General features: G+C 41.1%; 1 protein-coding gene across 3 annotated transcripts in view; it reads left to right on the forward strand.

The window, feature by feature from the left end:
- Nucleotides 1-21,588, forward strand: part of STK4 (serine/threonine kinase 4) — a 91,878-nt gene that overhangs the window by 28,840 nt on the left and 41,450 nt on the right. For all 3 annotated transcript variants that reach the window (XM_058685749.1, XM_058685752.1, XM_058685750.1), the window contains 3 exons: nt 495-623; nt 1,510-1,696; nt 21,355-21,512. In XM_058685749.1, coding sequence (XP_058541732.1) covers nt 495-623; nt 1,510-1,696; nt 21,355-21,512 — 474 coding nt within the window. The remainder of the gene's footprint in view (nt 1-494; nt 624-1,509; nt 1,697-21,354; nt 21,513-21,588) is intronic.

A 21,588-nucleotide genomic window follows, 5' to 3' on the forward strand; every position in this document is an offset into this window, starting at 1 on the left:
CCCTCCAACATCATCTCTGGACTTTTTTGCTTATCTCTTGAGAAAAATTTGTCAGTATTATTTACTAAAGTGCATATATACTCTAAGACGTTTGAAAGACGTGCAGAATGTGCCACAGTTTGTTGCTGTGCAGGATTATTCCCCGCTTTGAAGGATTGCTGGTGTCCTCCTTCCCCTCATGTGCCATTGGTGTTCTAACACCAACTACAAGCTCCCGACACGTTTATAAAACTTCCTCTAGGGGGCAGTACCACCCCGCTGAGAATATCTAGGTTTGGCAGAGAGAGAGGAGACTTTGTAGCCAGGCTGAAAAAGACAGCAAAGCCTGAAACCCTGGTCACAGTTATAAAGTGAGTGTGATTTCACGGCTGTTATGTTACCATAAAGAGAAAGATTAGATTCATCGATTCAGCAAATGTGATCGAGTGCCTACGGGGTGCCAGGCACCGTTGGGGCACGGGTGCCGTATAAACTGTCTCCTTTTGTGCTTTCAGCACCCGTTTGTCAAGAGTGCCAAAGGAGTGTCGATATTGCGGGACTTAATTAACGAGGCCATGGATGTGAAGCTGAAACGCCAGGAAGCCCAGCAGCGGGAGGTGGACCAGGACGATGAGGACAATTCAGTGAGTGGCAGGCATGCTGTGGGCCTCGGGCATTAATGCGTGTTATTTCGAGATTGCTGGGTCCAGTGGGACGAGTAGGAGATACCAGATCAGCCTGGAGCTGGAGACGCCGCTTGGCTCATTGTGCCCTGGCCTGACCCTGCGAAGGACTTGCTCTGTCTGTGCTTGTTCTTCTCACGGTGCTTCCTAAGACATTTTCAAATTTTGCTCTTTTGCCCCCACAGCATTTACTGAATTTGACTTTTTATTCGGGAAAGGGAATGCTTAGGTCGGAGACTTGGTCTTTTGTACCCTTTTGGAGAATCAAAAATCTATACTAAATATGCAGATTTTATCCTCAGAGACTCCCTCCCAAGCCTGAGATTCCAAGGGTGTGCACCTCAGCTCCTTAGGTTACGTTGTAAAACCCTTAAGAAGGAGGGAGGAAGGGGTGAGGGAAGAGGGTCCTCCTTTTTTTTTAATTTAAAAAATTTTTTTAAATATTTATGTTTGAGAAAGAGAAGCAGAGACAGAGTGTGAGTCGGGGGAGGGGCAGAGAGACAGAGAATCCCAAGCAGGCTCCAGGCTCTGAGCTGTCAGCACAGAGCCCCGCGTGGGGCTCGAACTCATGAACTATGAGGTCATGACCTGAGCCGAAGCCGGATGCTTAGCCAACTGAGCCACCCAGGCGCCCCATGAGGGCCCTCCTGGTTTGATATGCTGTCTCGCATGGCTGACTTTGTTTCTCTTTGGTTAAATAAGAGTGCTCTCTGCTGTACAGGGTGTGGGTCTAGAACCCCAGTCGGCATCAAATCCAGAAATGCTTGCATTGAGATGAGTAATAGTAATTCGAAGGATTCAGTCTTTTGATTCAGTTAGCCCAATTTGAGGTTTTGTCCTCCTCCAGGAAGAGGATGAGATGGACTCTGGCACGATGGTTCGAGCAGCAGGTGATGAGATGGGCACCGTCCGGGTGGCCAGCACAGTGACCGATGGAGCCAGCACTATGATTGAGCATGGGGACACGTTGCCGTCACAGCTGGGCACCATGGTGATCAACGCAGAGGATGAGGAAGAGGAAGGGACTATGAAAAGTAAGGCTCTGGTTAAATATACTCCCTTCTTGGACGGACCCTACACATTCCAGAGAAAATGGGCTCTCCTGGTCCACATGGGCTCAGCTCGAGTCACTTTCTGGTGGTGCGGGGGTGGGGGAAGGGGAAGGGGACAACTGGCCTGCGGTGTCAGAGGCAAGAAAACGTCAGCAACGAGGAGGGACTTTCTTTCAAACCTGAATGGCCCTTTTCTCATCGAATGTTGTCATTTTCTCCTTTTTCCTTGATCCGTGGAGGCAAGCACACATATTGTTTTGATGCATAATCAAAGTGTAATGGGATTCTGAGCTATTTAACATAGCTTCAGTGTATTTTCTGTTTTCTGTGCATTTAACCCAGGTTTACTGATACTCAGTCAATACTCAGTCAGGATGACTGTACAACTGTGAAAGTCCTGTCAAATTCCTTCTAGTTGAAACCCACCTCTGCTTCACTTCTTATCCTGCTCAAACTTTTTTGCCTGTGACTGAGGCCCGACACACATTTTCTGCTCTCATCTCGGAGTGCTGTCCTCTCCCCTCCTCCTCACTTGTTTCCCTTCCCTTACTCTGTGCATCACAGACCAGCTCACAGAGGAAAGGAATTTGCGAGTACAAACAGTACTAATTGAATTCTGTATGCACTTTTTAGCCTGCACTTTGCACAGGTTTATTTATTTGTTTTCTAATTAGTTAATTTTTTAAAGGTTTTATTTTATTTATTTATTTTTAAAAATATATTTATTTATTTTTGAGAGAGAGAGAGAGAGAGAGAGAGAGAGAGCACAAGCAGGGAAGGGGCCGAGAGGGAGGGAGACACAGAATCCGACGCAGGCACCACACTCTGAGCTGTCAGCACAGAGCCCGACGAGGCTCAAACTCACAACCCGTGACATCGTGATCTGAGCTGTAGTTGGTTGCCCACTGACTGAGCCACCCAGGCACCCCTAAAGATTTTATTCTTAAAAATCTCTACATCCAGTGTGGCACTCGAACTCATGACGCTGAGATCAAGAGTCGGATGCTCCACTGACTGAGCCAGTCAGGCACCCCATGAACTTTGCATAGGTTTAAAGCATTAAGGCTTTAGAATCTTTTCATCATCTTTTCTCCCCTCTTTCCTTTTTAAAGTTTAAAGGTCCTTCCTTTAAACCAGGGAGCAGCAAACTATGGTCCACGGGCCAAATCCGGCCTACCACCTGGTTTTGGCAATAAAGTTTTATTGGAACATGGCCATGTCCATTCATTTACATATTGTCTGTGACTGCTTTGCACTATAGAGGCGGAGTGAGCAGTTGTGACAGAGGCCATCTGGCCCCCAAAGCCTGAAATGTTTGCTCTCTGGTTCTTTACAGACAGCAAAAGTTCCCTAACTCCTGCTCTAGACCCTCTGCTTCATGATTAATTCATTCAGTGAATTTTTCTTCCATGCTGGATCCCAGGTCCTTTGCTGGGTGCTGAGGACACAGCAGGAAATGAAGAAACAGTCCTTGCCCCAAAGGAAATCATGGTTTAGTGTGGGAGATGGACCATGAATTGCAATTCAGTGTATGAAATAATTTCTAAAGTAGAGGTAACCCAGGGGCTTGTCGAAACAGAGTGGAGGAGTATTTTATTTAATCTGGGCTGTGAAAAGGGTGGGTGGAGGTGTTCCAGCAGAGGGAGCAGCATACACAGAGGCCCTGAGGCGAGAGAGGGGTAGGTCAGTGCAGGGGAGCTGCGGCTGGTTGGCTGGTTTATCGGGACTGGAGCCAGCAGTTCTGGGGCCGTGGGTCCCAGGCAGCCCCCTCTGCTTTCAGTGTCTCAGGTCTGTGTATGTATAATCCAGCCTTTGTTTATGAAGGGAAAGGTTTTCTTCTTTCTGTTTTGGGGCCAAGGCTTATTATCTGTGTTTGGATTCTGGTCAGAAGTATACAGGTGGTGAAAAGTAGTAATATTGTTGATGGATGTGTTAATTGGTATAACTTTCCTGGAATGTAGTATGCATCAAGGGTTTAAAAAGTTCAAACCTTTAACTCAGCACATTCCACTTCTAGGAATCAGGTCCAAGAAAATAATCGAAGATGTAGACAAATTATATGCAAGAGTTTTCCCAAACATGTTACTTAGAATTATAAAACAAAAAATCTGGATTAAATGTTTAGCAGCAGATTATTGGTCAAATAAATTATGATACATCTGTAAGAGGGACTACTGTACCATATAAAAACATTAAAAATCCTGTGTTTGAGGAATACTTAGTGAGCTAAGGAAATACTTATGATATGTTGTTAAGTGAAAAAGAGAAGGAGGGGTGCCTGGATGTCTCAGTTAAGCGACCAACTCTTGATTTCAGTTCAGGTCATGATTTCGTAGTTTTGTGAGCTCGAGCCCCATGTTGGGCTCTGCACTGACAGCGTGGAGCCTGCTTGGGATTCTCTTTCTCCCTCTCTCTCCGCCCCTCCATGGCTCTCTCTCTCACAATAAATAAATAAACTTAAAAAAAATCTTTTTAAAAAGAAGGAAGCAAAATTATAACATGACTCCAGGTTTACAAAGTAAAAAGATAACATACATTAATGTGTATATAGAAAAAAGACTGAAAAAACAAAAGGCTGGAGGTAAATAAATCAGATATTAAAAGTGGTTATTATTGGTAAGAGGATTATATCTGTTTTAAATTTTATTTATTTTCCAAATTATTTTCTAAAGTTACTATCGTAAAGAAATCCCACCAGAAATACTGATGGGATAGTGTGTCTGGTAAATTAGGGTTTTGTCTCTGGATTGTCTTAAGAGTTCTTTTTTTTTTTCCCTCTTACTTCTTATGGCCTTAAAAATGGTTGTTTACAATAGTTTATAAAAACATTGTCGGCCTGCTAGTCCCTTTTAATTCTGATTTCATTTAGTGTTCTTAGGTATGTTTTATCCCTTAAACTCCATATTGGAGTATCCTATCCTAGATACATATCTTAGATATGTGTTTGGTGTTACATAAATTATCATGTGAATGTTATATACTACATTTAGTTTTTCTTTCTAAATTTTTAAGTAGCCAGTGTGATTTGTTGGGTTTGTTTTGTAGCTGCTGACCTCTAGATCTTTCCATGGATTCTGAGTGCTTCTACTTGTTTTAAGGGCTTTAATTATACAAATGGTTATAATCACTGTGTAGTAAACTTGGCTGGCCCATTAACATGTGCTGTGCATGCACATGTTATGGAAAATCTGCCTCTTTTTTTATTTAAAGAATTAATTTTATTCCAAATGTAATTTTCCAAATGTATTTTAAGTGCTAATTAATTCAGTGGGTTGTTTGTTCAGTTTCTGAGCTTGGATAGTTTAGTGTGTCTAATCAGAAACATGCATCTTATATTAGAGTCATGATGAAAAACTGTTTAAAAACCTCGGCGGTCATAGCCAAGTGACATTAAATAAACTCAGTTCATCAATCATCTACTTCAGGTCTTATAATTCGGTTTTGGGGCCACAAGTTTGACAGATTTGCCACTTACTTTGAAATCTTTACCACTTATGTTTCTAGGAGTTACTTAAACTTTTCATTATGGGAAATTAAAACATAATTGCACAGAATACTATCATGACCCCAGTGGACTTGTCATACGGTTTCAAAAATGATTGGCTCACTGCCCATCATATTTCAGCCCCTCAAAATGAACTGAATTAATTTAAAGCAGATCTAAGACGTCATACCATTTCCTCAGAATTAGTTTTAAACATCTAAAGGAGACTATCTGACCAAGCTTGGCTCAGAAGCTGTCTGTGTTGTTTTGGAGAAGTCACATTCCTTGTATGGGCCTCTGTACCGTAATGGGTAAAACTCAAGAATTATAAGCTTATTACTTTCCTTGTCTCTTACAGCTCAAATAGTCCAAGCATTTATAAAACTTTTACAATTCAGGACTAATATAGAACTGAAGTTGCTAGAAGTTAAAATCCGTTTTCACAAATAGGCTTTCATTTACTGCTTTCTTTGAACTTCTGTGAAAAGTTTAATCCTTAAAAATTAAAATTACAGTTGTTACCCTCAATAAACCTAACAAATGACGTATCTCCATAGTGGTTTGCATTAGTTTCATAGAATCTAATTTTAGTTTCTAATTTTAAAGAAATTGTAACAAGAAAATTAGAAGACTTGCACACAGTTTGTGTAGGACATCTAGGTCAGAAACTTTTCTGAATTTTTTGACACACTTTTTGACAATTAGACTATATTTTACAGATTTTTTAAAAAGTTTATTCCTTGTCTTAGAAAAGTTAGATATTTCATTTGCTTCTGTTCTCCATTACCATATTAAAAATTATTATACCAACAGTATTATGGCAATATTAACACAGTGTTTTAAAATGACGTATTTTGAGAGAGAGAGAGAGAGAGAGAGGGAGGGAGAGAGAGCAGCATCCATAAGCACAGGAGGGGGTAGAGAGAGAGAGGGAGAGAGAGAATCCCAATCAGGCTCCACACTGTCAGCACAGAGCCTGCCTCGGGGCTTGATCCCAAGAACTGTGAGATCATGACCTGAGCCAAAACCAAGAGTCAGTCGCCTAACCAGCTAAGCCACCCGAGCACCCCTTAATGCACTCTTAAAAAAGAAAGTAGTTCACCCTTTCACTCAAGCAAAGAATGCCTGTTTTTGACTGTGTGCCAGTATGGTTCCTATACAGTAATAATTTGCCTAGGTTTTTTTTTTTTTTTTTTTTTTTTAATTTTTTTGAGAGAGAGACAGAGACAGAGACAGAGTGTGAGTGGGGGAGGGTCAGCGAGAGGGAGACACAGAATCCGAAGCAGGCTCCAGGCTGTGAGCTGTCAGCACAGAGCCCGATGCAGGGCTCAAACTCGTGAACTGTGAGATCATGACCTGAGCTGAAGTAGGATGCTTAGCCAACTGAGCCACCCAGGCGCCCTGATATTCTTTTGTTATGGTTATTTATTTTGAGAGAGAGAGAGAGCGTGCATGCCTGCCTGAGAGCAGGAGAGGGACATAGGGAGAGAGAGAATACCGAGCAGGCTCTATGTTGTCAGTGTTGAGCCCTTCTTGGAGCTTGAACTCCAGAACCCCAAAACTGTGAGAACATGACTTGAGCTGAAATCAAGAATTGGACACTTAACTGACTAAGCCACCCAGGCACCCCTAATTTGCTTAGATACTGTTTTCTGATTATTTTCCACTTAGTAAGTGTATGCATATTCCATGTTGCTGCATAGCCCTTTATTATATTTATTACACTTACCAGTGTATTTTAATCATTTACCTGGTGCTGGACATTTTGGTTGTTCCTAATTTTTCACCATTATGAATAACTCTGCAGGGAATATCTTATGTATAAATGTGCCTCCTTTTTAGTATTTCCTTGGAGTTTTCAGAAGTACTTGAATTATTTCATGTATATTTGTCATATTGTGACGCTGGTATATTGTCCTCCAAATGTTGTACCACTTTACATCCCACGAGAATAATAGCAGCTGTCAGGACCCTTGGTTTCTTCACTTATATTCATTTCTCCTTTTTATTTCCCTATTTCCCATGTTTTAAGCCTCTGTGCTACTTTCTGAGTGTTTTCTCTAAATTTATCTTCTTTCATTCTTTTTTTAGCCATATGTAATCAACTGTTTGACCCAGACATTGAATTCATTTCTGTGAACTTTTTTTGCTTCCTAAAAGTTTTAATTAGTTATCTTTAAATCTGTTTTTTTTTTTTGTGATATCCAGTCTTGTCTTAGCAAATGTTCTTCCTTTATCTGTTTGAATATTATAAATGTCATTATTTTAAGGTTTTTTTTAGATCAGTCTATTATCTTGAACTCCTTGGGTCTGATTTTTTTTGGGTTTTTTTTTTTTTTTTGTTTTAATGTTTGTTTATTTTTGAGAGAGAGAGCACGTGTTCATGCAAACAGAGGAGGGGCAGAGAGAGAGCGAGGCACAGAATCAGAAGCAGGCTCCAGGCTTTGAGCTGTCAGCACAGAGCTGGACGCAGGGCTCGAACCCATGAACTGTGAGATCATGACCTGAGCTGAAGTAGGGATGCTTACCTGACTGAACCACCCAGGCACCCCCCCTTTTTTTTAATTTAAAAAAAAAATGTTTATTTTTGACAGACAGAGAGAGAGAGAGAGAGAGAGACAGAGCATGAGCAGGAGAGGGTCAGAGAGAGAGGGAGACACAGAATCTGAAACAGGCTCCAGGCTCCGAGCTGTCAGCACACAGCCCGACGAGGGGCTCGAACTCACAGACCGCGAGATCATGACCTGAGCCGAAGTCGGACGTTCAACCGACTGAGCCACCCAGGTGCCTCACCCCCCCCTTTTTTTTATAAGTTGATTTATTTATTTTGAGAGAGAGAGAGAGGTGTGTGTGTGTGTGTGTGTGTGTGTGAGTGTGTGTGTGTGTGAGTGTGTGTGTGAGTGAGGGGAGTAGCTGAGAGAGAGTGAGCGAGAGAATCCCAGGCAGGCTTACCACTGTCATTCTAGAGCCCGATGTGGGGCTCAAACTCAAGAGACGTGGGATCATGACCTGAGTCAAAATCAAGAGTCAGATGCTTAACCAACTGAGAGCCACCCAGGTGTCCCTTTGGGTCTGATTCTCTGCTGTTTGTGTCTGCCATCTTTCATGTTGTTAGATTTCTTTTTGTATTTTGTAATTTTTGTTGTGAGCTTTAGTGGGAAGTATCTTCTTTGGAGGTCTCTTACGTTTCTGGGGTTGCATGGGTATCCTTGTGGGTCCCTAAGGGGTATTTTCTTCCAGTGTAGTTTTTAGATATTAATCATTACTGTAGTGTGCTTGTGGGACAGCCAAGGGAATTACATTTCTAGAAATTGACTCTTTCCACCCCTTATTACATTTCTAAGCCATGTCCTTGTGCTTGTGGGTAGAGTTTGTCCTGGCTTCATCTTTGTGCTGGGAATGGAGTTCTAGCTGCCTTTTTATAGATGTATCTTGGCTCCCGTCTTATCTCGGTTCCTGTTCCCACATCAGCCTAAAAACTAGTCCCTCTGGTTTGGTTTTCCCGGTGGGCCACTCACCTCAGTGCTGTGGGTTCCTCTGTTGCTTTTGGCATCTACGAAGTTTCCTGTTCTCGTTTTGAGCACTACGGTGTTTTTGTTTTGTTAGGTCTTGAATTTTTGTGTTTAGAGCAGGAGGGGGGCCCTCTAGTGCTTCCGTTCATTCAGTCATCTTGACCTGTCTATAGTGATGGTATGTCTATACTTTCTCTACCAGGGAAAACTTGGGAGAGGTTGTTCCTTGCTCCTGGTCACCTGGCTAGTAAGTGCTAGAGCTGGGAATCTCAAGTCCGGAGTCTGTGCTCCTTTTGTTCTCCTGAACTTCAATTTGTTTTGGAAGCATTCCCTTACATTAATGGGCATTGGACCTAATATAAGACTCATGAAAATTCATGATGAAGACTAGCGCTGGCTTCTGAGGAGATTCCAGAGATAATCTATTTTTTTTTTTAGGACCGATTATTTATTATATAAGTTATTTCTTTATTATACTCAGGAGGCTAGACATTATAACTGTTAATCATTAATGATTAGGCATTTTCTATGTCAGGCATTGTGCTTAATCCTTTGTAAACATTTGACATACTAGTCATTGCTCCCATGCTGTGTGGGAAATACAGCCACCCCCCATTTTGTCGCAGCAGAAATGGAATTGCAAAGTGATTAAGTAGCTTGCTCGTGATCACATCGTGAGTAATAGAAGTGCCAAGGCTTGAAACTAGATATGTTTGATTTCAAAGCTTATTATATTATATTCCTGTTCCCCAGAGCCTTTTTTATTAGTTGTTGAGGGACAGGACCAAGGCTCATGTTACAGATCATGTGTTGGTAAGCCTCAGCCCGCAGTAATATACCTCTCCTTGCTGGTTGTTCAAGTAACTAGCTACTCTATATGTTTCCCCAGAGTTCCAGAAGTGAAGGGCAGATGGTTGTCAAAGGGGGTCAGCCTCCGACGATAGGTTTAATGGTATCTCCGTCTGAGGGAGTATGTTTTGGCTGCGTATGTCTCAGTCTAGAGTAAAGAATCCGGTTGCAGCTGGAGGGAGGGGGTCAGAGTGAGGGGAGACCTGGTTGCCTTAGACCTTAGGAGCATCTGTAAGAACCGAGGAGGGAAACCATCGCCTGCACTACTTTGAAAACTATGTCTGGATAAAATATCAGTTTGGGGATTTTGGAAGTTTTCTTCTATTTGTCTACATAAGTGTGGGCTTTTTGTTGTTGTTGTTTTGTTTTTTTTGATAAGGGCTATGGAAGAACTTTATTTGCCCCACCCCCCCATATCTGAAGTGACTGGAGAGGTTCTAGGTCAGTGTCAGGATTGTTGTGCTTTCTCGGGACCAGCAGAGGGAGCTCTGTAACAGGTTATGAGTTAGAATGGCATTCCCACCAAATCCCCTTTCTATGGTACGCTTTTTCTCGATCAAGACCATTGTTTATTTATTTTAAAATCTATTTTAAGTAAGCGCAGCAACACTAGGACAGTGTCTTTATTTTATTTAGGTAGGAAATTGGACACCTCATACTTGGCAAAGTTCAAGTAAGAGTAAAATCTGCCAAAATGTCTCAAAATAGTTTAAACTTCCTCTCTCTTCCCAGATTTCTCAGTAGACCTTCACGAGAACTGATGTTTTCTTTCTGCAGCATGGTATGATGCAGAAATTTTGGACAAAATTTGTACGATGTAATTTTGCAGCTATCATCGGCTAAAATGGCCCTAACCAAGTAATTAAATAAATTTTTAAAATAAAACTCAAAATTCTTGTGCGAACTGACTTGGAGAAAGTTATATGTGTATCAAAGTAAGTATTATTAATGGCAGTTTATAGCTTTTGTTGACCCTCTCTTTAGTTTTCATCTGATCTGTTTCCACGTTGACTACACAAAAGTCAATCTTAGTTCTTTCTTTTGATATCTATATCTATATCTATATCTATATCTATATCCATATCCATATCTATATATTTTAACTTTAGTTGAAAGAGAGAGAGCATAAGCAGGGGAGGGACAGAGAGAGAATCCCAGGCAGGCCCTGTGCTGTTATGCAGAGCCTGAGACGGGGCTCAAACTCACGAACCATGAGATCATGAAATCAAGAGTCGGACACTTAACTGAGCCACCCAGTCGCCACTGATCCTTATATATTTTTCTTTCTTACCAAGCCCTCCAGTAGAGTCTAGAATAGTAGAGGCGGTAGTAGGCATTCTTATTTGAAAGGCTTGAGTCAGTGGATTCAATCTTTCAGTCCTTCAGTGGTCCAAGTTCAGACCCAGCCTTTTAAATGAGACTCTGAAAGGGAGTAAGTGGGTGATTTCTATTTAAAACTTGAACATGATTCATAAATTTCTAATTTTTATTCTAGAGTAATGACCACATTAATCTCTTGGAAGTAGAATTTTAAAGTGAATGGCATAAATTAGTTAGGACAACTCAGAAGCATGTTGTGGGCAAATTACTTGATAGTATTATGTGGGGCAAACACTGTGTTATTTGTAGTTCCCCAGAAATTCCTAAGTCTCATGAAGGCCCCTATTGTTGCCATAAGTTTCTTCATGTTAAAAAGTCCAGGCTCTCGTTGAAATGATTTTATTTCAACACTACCCATCAGATACAATTTTGGAGCTGCGTAAGTTGGAAATTCTTGACTCACAGCCTAGTTTCTTTACACCTGCAGCGGTTTGGAGGGGATTGTTTTAACATTGCCTCCCTTGTATGTTCTCCATCTCATTCTCCCTGACTGATGATCGCATATGCAAGGGTAGTAAATAGGACGTAATGTACTGTGTGTGTTTTAACACTTCTTTTACTACAATAGCCTTACTGTGCAATTTCTTTAGAACTATAGTCAGAGAATGTTAAGTGTTCATGTATTTTTTTCTACTCACAGCATTGTCTGAGAGTTCTACACATGCATTGGTATAGTTATAGTACCAAAGCTAAAACTTACAACACTTCGTTAGAAATGTATCTGCTCAGTAAGGGTAAGAGAAAGAAAAAGGGATCATGGAAAGAACATTAATTTTTGGAATGAGAGTCTTTGCTTTGAAACTTGCTCAGAATCTCATAAACTTCGTTCAACTTTGGCAAGTTACGTCCTTTTTTGAGCCTCAGTTTCCTAGTCTAAAAAAATGGGGCATAGAAGTTCCTACTCTGTAGAGCTGGTAAGATGATATGGAATAACGTATGGAAAATACTTAGAATGCAAAATGGTGAGTTGTGTAAGTTTATGAGTCTTTTAATGGGTGACAGTGGCTTTTTAATTGGACCTGAAAGTTCCTTCAACCAGGGCTACTTTTTTGCATCCTAATTCCTTTTCTCTTGCTAGTTATGTTTTTTAATGTTTTTATGTTCTCATTCTTGGCATGAATGGTGTTTTGTAAGTGCCACCTCTCTGAGCACTGGTGAACTAAAACCATGAAAATGGTTGAACTAAAGTAAGGTTACCTGTCAGTTTCAGTAATGTTTTAAAAATGTGCTGAGGGGGGAGAGAGAGGGAGAGAGGGAGAGAGAGAGAGTGAGTGAGTGAGTGTGCGTGTTTTACATTCCTTGGCAATAAGATAGAGGTATTTTGAGAATCTGTTAAATAGCTCAAAATACAAGATGGCAGGTTTTAAAGAAGGCTAGACTTCGGATCCACCTGAACCTTCCTTTGTTGAGTTCAAACTGTTATCTTAATCCTGTGGAATTTTTACTGACTGGATTTTTTTCTATCCCTGAACGATAATTGCTGTGGTTCACTGTGTGTTTATCAGAACCTTTCTCCTGGGTGGGATTTAAGGTAGAAGAGCAGACATCTTGGTCCTTAGACTTTTCTCATGGTTGCACAAATATTCTAAGGTCAGGGGCGCCTGGGAAGCTCCGTCGGTTAAGCGTCCAACTTCAACTCTAGTCATGAGCTCAGTTTGTGGGTTCAAGCCCCACGTTGGGTTCTGTGTGGACAGCATGGAGCCTGCTTGGGATTCTCTCTCTCCCTCTCTCTGCCCCTTCCTGACTTGTGCTTTCTCTCTCAAAATAAGTAAACTTAAAAAAAATTATCTTAGAAAAATACTTCAAGATCATCCTGTAAAGTGGAGACTAAATCCTAATTGTTTGTGCAGTTTTTCTAATTCTGTCCAGATGTTGGGCTCAATTTTATCTTTGGAAACCATTAACATTCTTGATTCTTTTGGGATGAGCCAAAAGGCACAGACACGTGGTGCCTGAAAATTCATTCGAAACACCCTGCCAGATCACATATTAGGATATGAAAGTACCAGATCTCAGTGTAGCTTGGGTGAAGGGCTCAAGGCCTATATTTTTGGGAAGATAAAGTGCTCCATTACAGTTAAATCGGTAAAAGGAGAGAGAGCCAAGAATAGCCGTGGGGGAAATGTATTTTCCAGGAGAGGGCAGTAGCATGAGAGTAATGAAGAACAAGGGAAAATGAGTCTTAAAAGATATACTTCGGCTCTTATGCTTAAGAGGCAGATAAGTCAGTTTTGACTGGTTAGGGAATATATTTCTCTGGTGCTCTAAGCTGTTCTGACTTGCTTATACACTTATTCAGCAAAGAAATGGAGATGCATTTTAATCAATTTAAATGGATCTATATAGAAAAAGTAGATGATTCTCATAACTGTGCTCTAAAAATATCAATTTGGAATCAGTATTTGTTAACAATAAATATTTAATGCCAACCAAGAAGTATTTATTAGGTAGTCACAATGTGTTACGCCTGTGTAGTGTATAAAAACCAAACGAGTCATTTTCTGCTGACCAGGAATTTATAGGTTAAGAGGGAAAGATGACATTTGTCATTATCATTGTCTAATACTTATGGAGTGCCTGCTGTACTATAACTGTTCCTTGTAGTTCCTTATATGTCTGGGGCATTACCCTAGATGTTTTGGATAGTGGTATTTGATGTTGCCATAACTTACATATGCAGGTAATATAACTAGGCAAAATGCTGGGTAAGTGGTGCAGACAAGTATTAAAGGTTTTGTGAGAAGGAAAGCAAGGACTTAGATGTGCAGAAAGACTGAGGGAGACTATTTTAGGCAGGTGCAAAGTCAGAAAGTAAACATACACATTGAATATTCAGTTTGGCTGAAGTGGATTTTGACTGGATGCTGGAGGACCTTGAGTGCCGCACTGAGAAGTTTGAACTTGGTAATTACTGTCGGTAATAGGGTATTTTAAAGACATTTTGATCAGAAAAGTGATAGGACAAGGTGGCTTTTTAGGAGAGTCACGTGGATGATTTGGAGCTTGAAAAGGCTGGAAAAGGGAAGATCAGTTGGGAAATTTTTGCAATAACCAAGATATGGATCATTCTCACTTGTTAACTTCCTATATCTTTTTAGATGTGTACCTCTTTTGCTCCAGTTAGTAATTCTTTGAAATTTGGGTTCAGATTTCTTTGAATAGATATGTGGCAGCTCATCAGACTTAAATAACTAAGTACCACTGCCCAGAAGTCATGTCAATTTACATAAGAGGCAATTGCCAAAATTGGTGAACTGGAAGAGTTATTCCATTTGGACTCCAGGGAATCTTCTAATTTATGATTCCAGCAATTCTTAGTGATTTCAAAGAACATTCAAAGGAATATTTATGGCCCGACACAGAAACTTGGATAATAACTTGTGTAATGAAATGAGTTAATATGTGGAAGACACTTAGGTGCCTAGTAACAAAAACAAAAACCACACAAAGACCAAAATCTAATAAAGGTTAGATTAAAAACCAGAACAAACAACGCTCTGATAAGGCATTTTATTCCATGCCAGAAGAAAACATTTGAGAGATTACTTGAGTTTTTTCCTTGCAAGTATTCAAATATGAAACAGAAGAAAATGCAGGCTCTGTGTGCTTCTCTAACTTAAACAGAATGTATTACTGTTAAGGTAGAAAAGAGTTATTACTGTAGAAATTAAGGGCAGAGTAGTGACCATTATGGTTTACTTAATGACAGTCTTAAAAACGAACGTAAAAATGAAAGGGCATTAAGTTTAATGTCTAGTAGGTGGTCATTCCATAGGAAAAGACAGGCTTCAGTCTTTGGTCAATCTCTTTCCCAGTTTTGACTCCCCTGGCATTGTGTCATAGCTCAAAGGAATCTAGAAATAAAAGTAAACTATAGGGTGCCTGGGTAGCTCGGTCGGTTAAGTGTCTGACTTCGGCTCAGGTCATTGATCTCATGGTTCATGAGTTCGAGCCCCGTGTCGGGCTCTGTGCTGACAGCTCAGAGCCTGAAGCCTTCTTCGGATTCTGTGTCTCCCTCTCTCTGCTCCTCCCCTGCTCACACTCTGTCTCTTTCTCTCTCAAAAATAAATAAAAACGTTAAAAAAAAAAAAAGTAAACCGTAGAGGAAAGAAGTCCTTCTTTTTTTTTTAATTGAATTACTGTTTTTAATCCCTAGTTTTTTTTGTTTTTTTTTTAATTTTTTTTTTTTTTAACGTTTATTTTTGAGACAGAGAGAGACAGAGCATGAACGGGGGAGGGTCAGAGAGAGAGGGAGACACAGAATCCGAAGCAGGCTCCGGTCTCTGAGCGGTCAGCACAGAGCCCGACGCGGGGCTCGAACTCACGGACCGCGAGATCATGACCTGAGCTGAAGTCGGACGCTTAGCTGACTGAGCCACCCAGGCGCCCCAATCCCTAGTTTTTTTAATAATTTTTTTTTGAGAGAGGGTGTGCGCCCAAGTGTGTGAGCGGGAGAGGGGTGGAAGGAGAGGGAGAGAGAGTTTTAAGCAGCATCCGTGCCCAGCGTAGAGCCTGATGCAGGGCTTGATCTCACGACTGTGAGATCATGACCTGAGCAGAGATCACGGCCTGAACCTAAATCAAGAGTTGGACGCTTTACCAGCTGAGCCACCTAGGCACCCCTAAAATTGAGTTATTGATATATAATTCACATACCATGTAATTTACTCATTTAAAGTATACAATTTAGTGGGGTTTAGTATATTTACAGAGTTTTGCAGCCATCACCACAATCTAACTTTTAAAAATGTATCTTTTTTAGTTGAGATATAATTCCCATATCATAAAATTCACCATTTGAAAGTTACAATTCTGTGGGTTTTTTAGTTAACAAGGTTGTGCAACCGTAGCCACTGTTGAATTCCAGACATTTTCTTCACTGCCCCCCCAAAAGCCACAGTGCTGTTAGCAGTCACTTCTTATTACCCCCTGCCCCCATTCACGGGCAACCATCATCTGCTTTCTGTCTCTATGGATTTGCCATTCTGGACATTTTATAAAAATGGAATCCTACAAAATGTGGCCTTTGTGTTCCGTTTCTTCCGCTTAATGTTTTCAAGGTTCATCCGTGGTGTAGCATGTGTCAGTGCTTCATTCCTTTTTAATGGCTGAATGATCCCATTGTATGGATAATACCCTGTTTTGTTGACACTCTAATTTTAGAGAATTTTGATCACCCCTAGAAGAAACTCCATATCCATTAGCAGTCACTTGCCATCCTACCCACTCACCCCATGGGCCTGGGCAGCTAATCTACTTTATATCTCTACAGATTTGCCTTTTCTGAACATTTCATACGGAGGCATAAAATATGTTGTGTTTGGTGACTGGCTCTTTGAATTTAGCATAATGCTTTTAGGGTTCATCCGTGTATCATGCATCAGTATGTCATTTCTTTTTATTGCTGAATAATATTCCACTGTATAGGTATTCCATATTTTATGTATCCATTCTTCAGTTGATGCACATTGGCTTGTTAGGTCTTTCTGCTTTTATATAGCATTTTTCAAAGGAAAATAAACATGGGATACAGTTGCTTATGAATTTATCCCTGGTCTGTGAGCTTAGACAGATCCTCCATTGAGCTTGCCAGATGCTGCTTACAAAGAAAAATGGGTCAGTCATAGTATAAGAATTCATGCATTTCCTGTGTCAGATCAAAGAATCAGGGCAAGAGATGGCCATTTAGAAAGTTTGACTTTTCTGCTCGGTCTATTCTCCCTACGGCTTCAGGTTTCTGGAATTATCATTCAGCGGAACGTCTTCATTTCCTGGGATACATCTGAAAAAATATCCCAGCTCACATCGAAACAAAAAGCCCACCAGCCAGCTGAAGCCCTGGGGACAGCATTGCCTTTAATCAGCTTGGACTGATTCTCTTACACTTTTCAGTACTGACAGGCTGTTGTCCAGCACACTTGATTATCCAGCTCAGGAGCGCTAAAAGAGAAGTTCAAAGATAAGGTTACTGGGAAAATCCCATTCCCTCAGTCTTTCTACACTCACCTTAATGGCAGTTCTGACATATCAAGAATTTTCATTTCAATTTTAGAGAATTTACAATATGAGATGCAGCTCACCAGACTTAAACTGACAGTCAGACTTAAACTGACAATCCCATTCTTGTTGGTAACTAGCTACGTAATCTTAAGCAGATTTCTCACCTATAAGGTGGAAATAATACATACCTCAGAAGATTCGAGGATTACATGAAATGGTATATCATCTACTACTTGGTGCCTAATAAATGCGGGTCCTCCTCCCTCCTGCTTCATTTCATGGTGTTCATGAAGTTTGGATAGGACTGTCATGCAAAAGTACCTAGTAAAATGCCTGAAGCTTAGAAGATACTCAGTAAATCTTAATTGAATTTGAGAGGTACCTGGGTGGCTCAGTCGGTTAAGCATCCGACTTCAGCTCAGGTCATGATCTTGATCTTGCGGGAGGGCATTACCAACGGGCGATGACACTGGGAGGGAATTCTCATGGCCGTTTTTTGCAAACGTTCTATCCGAGATACTAATTATTACAGTAATACAGATCTGTTTACTGAGAATTATCAGTCTACAAAATCAGAGTGAAAACAGGTACTATAATCACAGTGTTAGTAAGAAAATGTTGGTCACAACAGGAGTGCTGACTGATCCATGTGAACTTAATACGGAAGCAGTCTAATACACAGAGGAAGAATATTGTGATGCAGTCAGTTAATTTCTGGAACCACTAAATAACAGGAATCACAAATACACCTAACTGTTTTTCTTTTTTGAATGCATGCTGTTTCTTGCCAGTTGAGTTGGCTTCTCCTACTAGTGGATTCATTCATGTCTTCAGCTTTATTTATATAAAACATTTTTATAACCAACATCTCTAGATGATATCTTTATTACAGTTTGGGCCAAGAAAAATTTGGTCACCTCTTCCATCTGTTTTAAAAAAGACAACTTCTCCCCTGCCACCTCCAAAAAAAACCCCGCTAACAACAACAACAAAAAACTCAAAGAGTCAGAGACAGTCTTGTCACAAGTATTTGTTGAGTCCTAACTACTTTTTGCTTTGGTCTGGTCTTTGGTTTATGCCCATACACATCTAAGCTGTGGCATATTTTAGATTAGAGGTTATCAAGTGTGATAATCCCTCTGGAGATAAGAACTTCTTTTGAATGGTTATCGGTAACTGAGCATAAATACGTGTTCATAAGTTACTGCCAACTCATAGAATTAGGAAATTTTCGGAGCTGTAAAGGGGCGTGGGAAATAATGGTCCAGGGGCCTCTTTTTGTAGATGGAACCTATGGTTTTCCCAGGATTTTATAGTTGGACCAAAATCTGGATCTTTTAAAAAATATATTTATTTGGGGCGCCTGGGTGGCGCAGTCGGTTAAGCGTCCGACTTCAGCCAGGTCACGATCTCGCGGTCCGTGAGTTCGAGCCCCGCGTCAGGCTCTGGGCCGATGGCTCGGAGCCTGGAGCCTGTTTCCGATTCTGTGTCTCCCTCTCTCTCTGCCCCTCCCCCGTTCATGCTCTGTCTCTCTCTGTCCCAAAAAATAAATAAAAAATGTTAAAAAATATATATATATATTTATTTATTTTTGAGAGACAGAGCATGAGCAGAGGAGGGGTGGAGAGGGAGGGAGACACAGAATCGGAAGCAGGCACCAGGCTCTGAGCTGTCAGCACAGAGCCTGACGCGGGGCTCGAACTCATGAACCATGAGATCATGACCTGAGCTGAAGTCAGAGGATTAACTGACTAAGCCATTCAGGTGCCCCTAAATTCTTTAAACAAATTTATGGTACTTGTTGCCAGTATTTTCTTCCAGTTTGTCATTTGTCTTAGCTTATATATGTGCTTACTAATTTTTAAAAATGTATGATGTTTTCTTTACATAAAAGGTTTTTATTTCTCCATTTTTCATTGCATCTGGGTTTTTGTCATAGGTAGAAAGCCTTTTTCCACACCCAGGCTTTTTTTTGTTTTTACATTTATTTTTATTATTTATTCATTTTTGAGAGACAGCATGAGTGGAGGAGGGGCAGAGAGAGAGGGACACACAGAATCCGAAGCAGGCTCCAGGCTCTGAGCTGTCAGCGCAGAGCCTGACCAGGGGCTCGAACTCGTGAACCGTGAGATCATGACCCTGAGCCGAAGTCAGACACCTAACCGTTAGGCTGAGCCACCCAGGCACCCCTTCCACACCCAGGTTTTAAATGCATTCACACAAGTTTTCTTACAGTACTTATAATTTCCATTGTTACAATCGGAGCTTTTACCCATTTGGAGTTTTCCTGGTTTAAGATGTGAAGTGTGGATCCAATTCAGTGTTTTTCCAAATAACTAATTGTTTGGAAGCCATTTGGGCTCTCTATTTTGTTTCAGGACTTCCTGTCCTGGTCAGCTGGTTGGACTGTCTAGCCAGGAGATTCCATATGAAAGGACACCATACACCGTTTGTGCCAGGAGATTCTGTACGAAAGGAAACCGTGTGCTATATGTGACAGCTGTCGCTAGCACGGCCATGGTTACATGGCTCCAGGAGGCTCTCTAAGTACTCTTTGTCTGTGTGTGGGGTTTGTGGAGGCTTGCTTCACGGTTGTTCCTGGTCCCAGAGGGGGGGACCGATCAAAAGTACTTGTCGACAAATCCAAAACACCTCCACTTCTACAGGTTTTATTTTGTTGCAGTCCCTTCAGAAGTAGATTATGAAATGATACCTTACATTTAACTCAACAATTAAATAAAATAAGCGTGCAAAGCCCTTAATGTGGTACCTAGAACAAACAAAACAACACACACACTCACCAGATAATCACTGATCTTAGTAAATACTGTGGGTAATCCCTCATTAGTGAGGAGGCACCAGTGAAGTAGGCTTTGGGCAGCATCTGGAAGTAGGCAGATCTGGGATTGGCTGCTCTTGAACTTGGCAATGGTAAAGTGAGATGACAAACATCTGAGAGGCAGTCAGGGTGCCTGCTTGACACTGGACCAGGGGGTGTCGGGAGATAAGGTTGCATGGGACAAACACTTGTTGGTGTTTCTCTTCTAGACCCCTCCCCATCCACTTCTTAAATTTTTTTTCAGTTTACTTATTTATTTATATAGAGAGAGCATGAGTGGGATAGGGGCAGAAAGAGAGGAAGAGAGAACTCCAAGCAGGGTCTGTGCTGTCCGTGCAGAGCCCCACATGGGGCTCGAACTCCTGAATCGCGAGATCGTGACTTGAGTCAAGATCAAGAGTTGGAGGCTTAACTGACTGAACCACCCAGATGCTTCTCCCCATTCATTTCTCAAGGCTTTGAGCCTTCTGGTCTTTTTTCCTGGTTACTGGGGAAAAGGGCAGTATAAACCCACATATTCATGGAAAGCACTGGGAAAAAACTTCTGTACTTCCTGGTATTAGAATACTAATTAGAAGTACAGATTACTTTGACGTGTGAAGTAGACACATTCAGCTAGCTAGGTTGTTAAGTCGTGCCAGGTACAATTTTTCTTTTTGCCCTTGTTACTAACTAGTGACTGACTGCTGTTTTCATACCTGCTGCCTCTGCTGTATAACTGCCCTGCCACCTAAGTGCTGATTCTTCTTCAGGGATGTTTGGGGCCCAGCCGAAGCTCCCCTCTACCAGTCTTCCCTGACCATGCCAGCTTACAAGATCTTTCCTTCTGTGAGATCTTGAGATCTACTTATGAGAGACAAACCCTGTTAACATTTTGGTATATTTTCTTCCAGTCTTTTTTTTCCCCCCCTACATAGATGATTTTACAGAGTTGAGATCATTCTGAACATATAATATTGTATCCTGTTTTTAACTTTTAGCCGTATTGTAAACCATGTATAAATAAGATTTTAAAAGTTACGTAATATTTCCTGGAGTGGATGGATTATGATTTATCTCTATTTGCTTTTTCATGCATATTTTTCTTATTAGTCCAGTCCGATCATGAGTTTATCAAAAGGGAGTCACCCTATTGTATCATTCCCCTTCTCTACTCCGTTGGCTCTAGAAAATGTTGTCTACGTAGATGACAAGTAAATATTTTTGCTTGCTTCTCTGTTTTCAGTCTAAATGTTACAGGAACACGTTGCCATCGGAGACCCCCGAAATACTACTTGCATCTTACTTGGGGTCTTTACATCACCCAAGTCTCTCCATCCAGAAAAAGGGGCCCTGGGGAAATATTTGCATGTATTTGAGGGGGGCCACAGTCCTCTGACATTCCATGAGAAGCATTTGGAGTGAGCATTTGTGCATTTCCTGTGGTTTTTACTAGATTCTCCTCAGGGTCCTTCTCTAAAAAAGCCACTGACTGACACACAGGCCGAATGAAGGCCGTCTGGGGATGGATGTATCCATTAAACTTATCTGAGGTCGAAGATATCATTTTTCTCCTTTTGTTGTTCTTGGTTTTCAGGAAGGGATGAGACCATGCAGCCTGCAAAACCATCGTTCCTTGAATACTTTGAACAAAAAGAAAAGGAAAATCAGATCAATAGCTTCGGCAAAAGTGTACCTGGCCCCCTGAGGAACTCCTCAGATTGGAAAGTGCCGCAGGATGGAGACTATGAGTTTGTAAGTAGTGCTGGAAGCCAGTGGTTCTGTCTGCAGGGCAGAGTTATTTGCCACAACACACATCCAGTTCTGTCAC

This window comes from Neofelis nebulosa, chromosome 9 (assembly GCF_028018385.1).
Source record: "Neofelis nebulosa isolate mNeoNeb1 chromosome 9, mNeoNeb1.pri, whole genome shotgun sequence".
Taxonomy (NCBI): domain Eukaryota; kingdom Metazoa; phylum Chordata; class Mammalia; order Carnivora; family Felidae; genus Neofelis; species Neofelis nebulosa.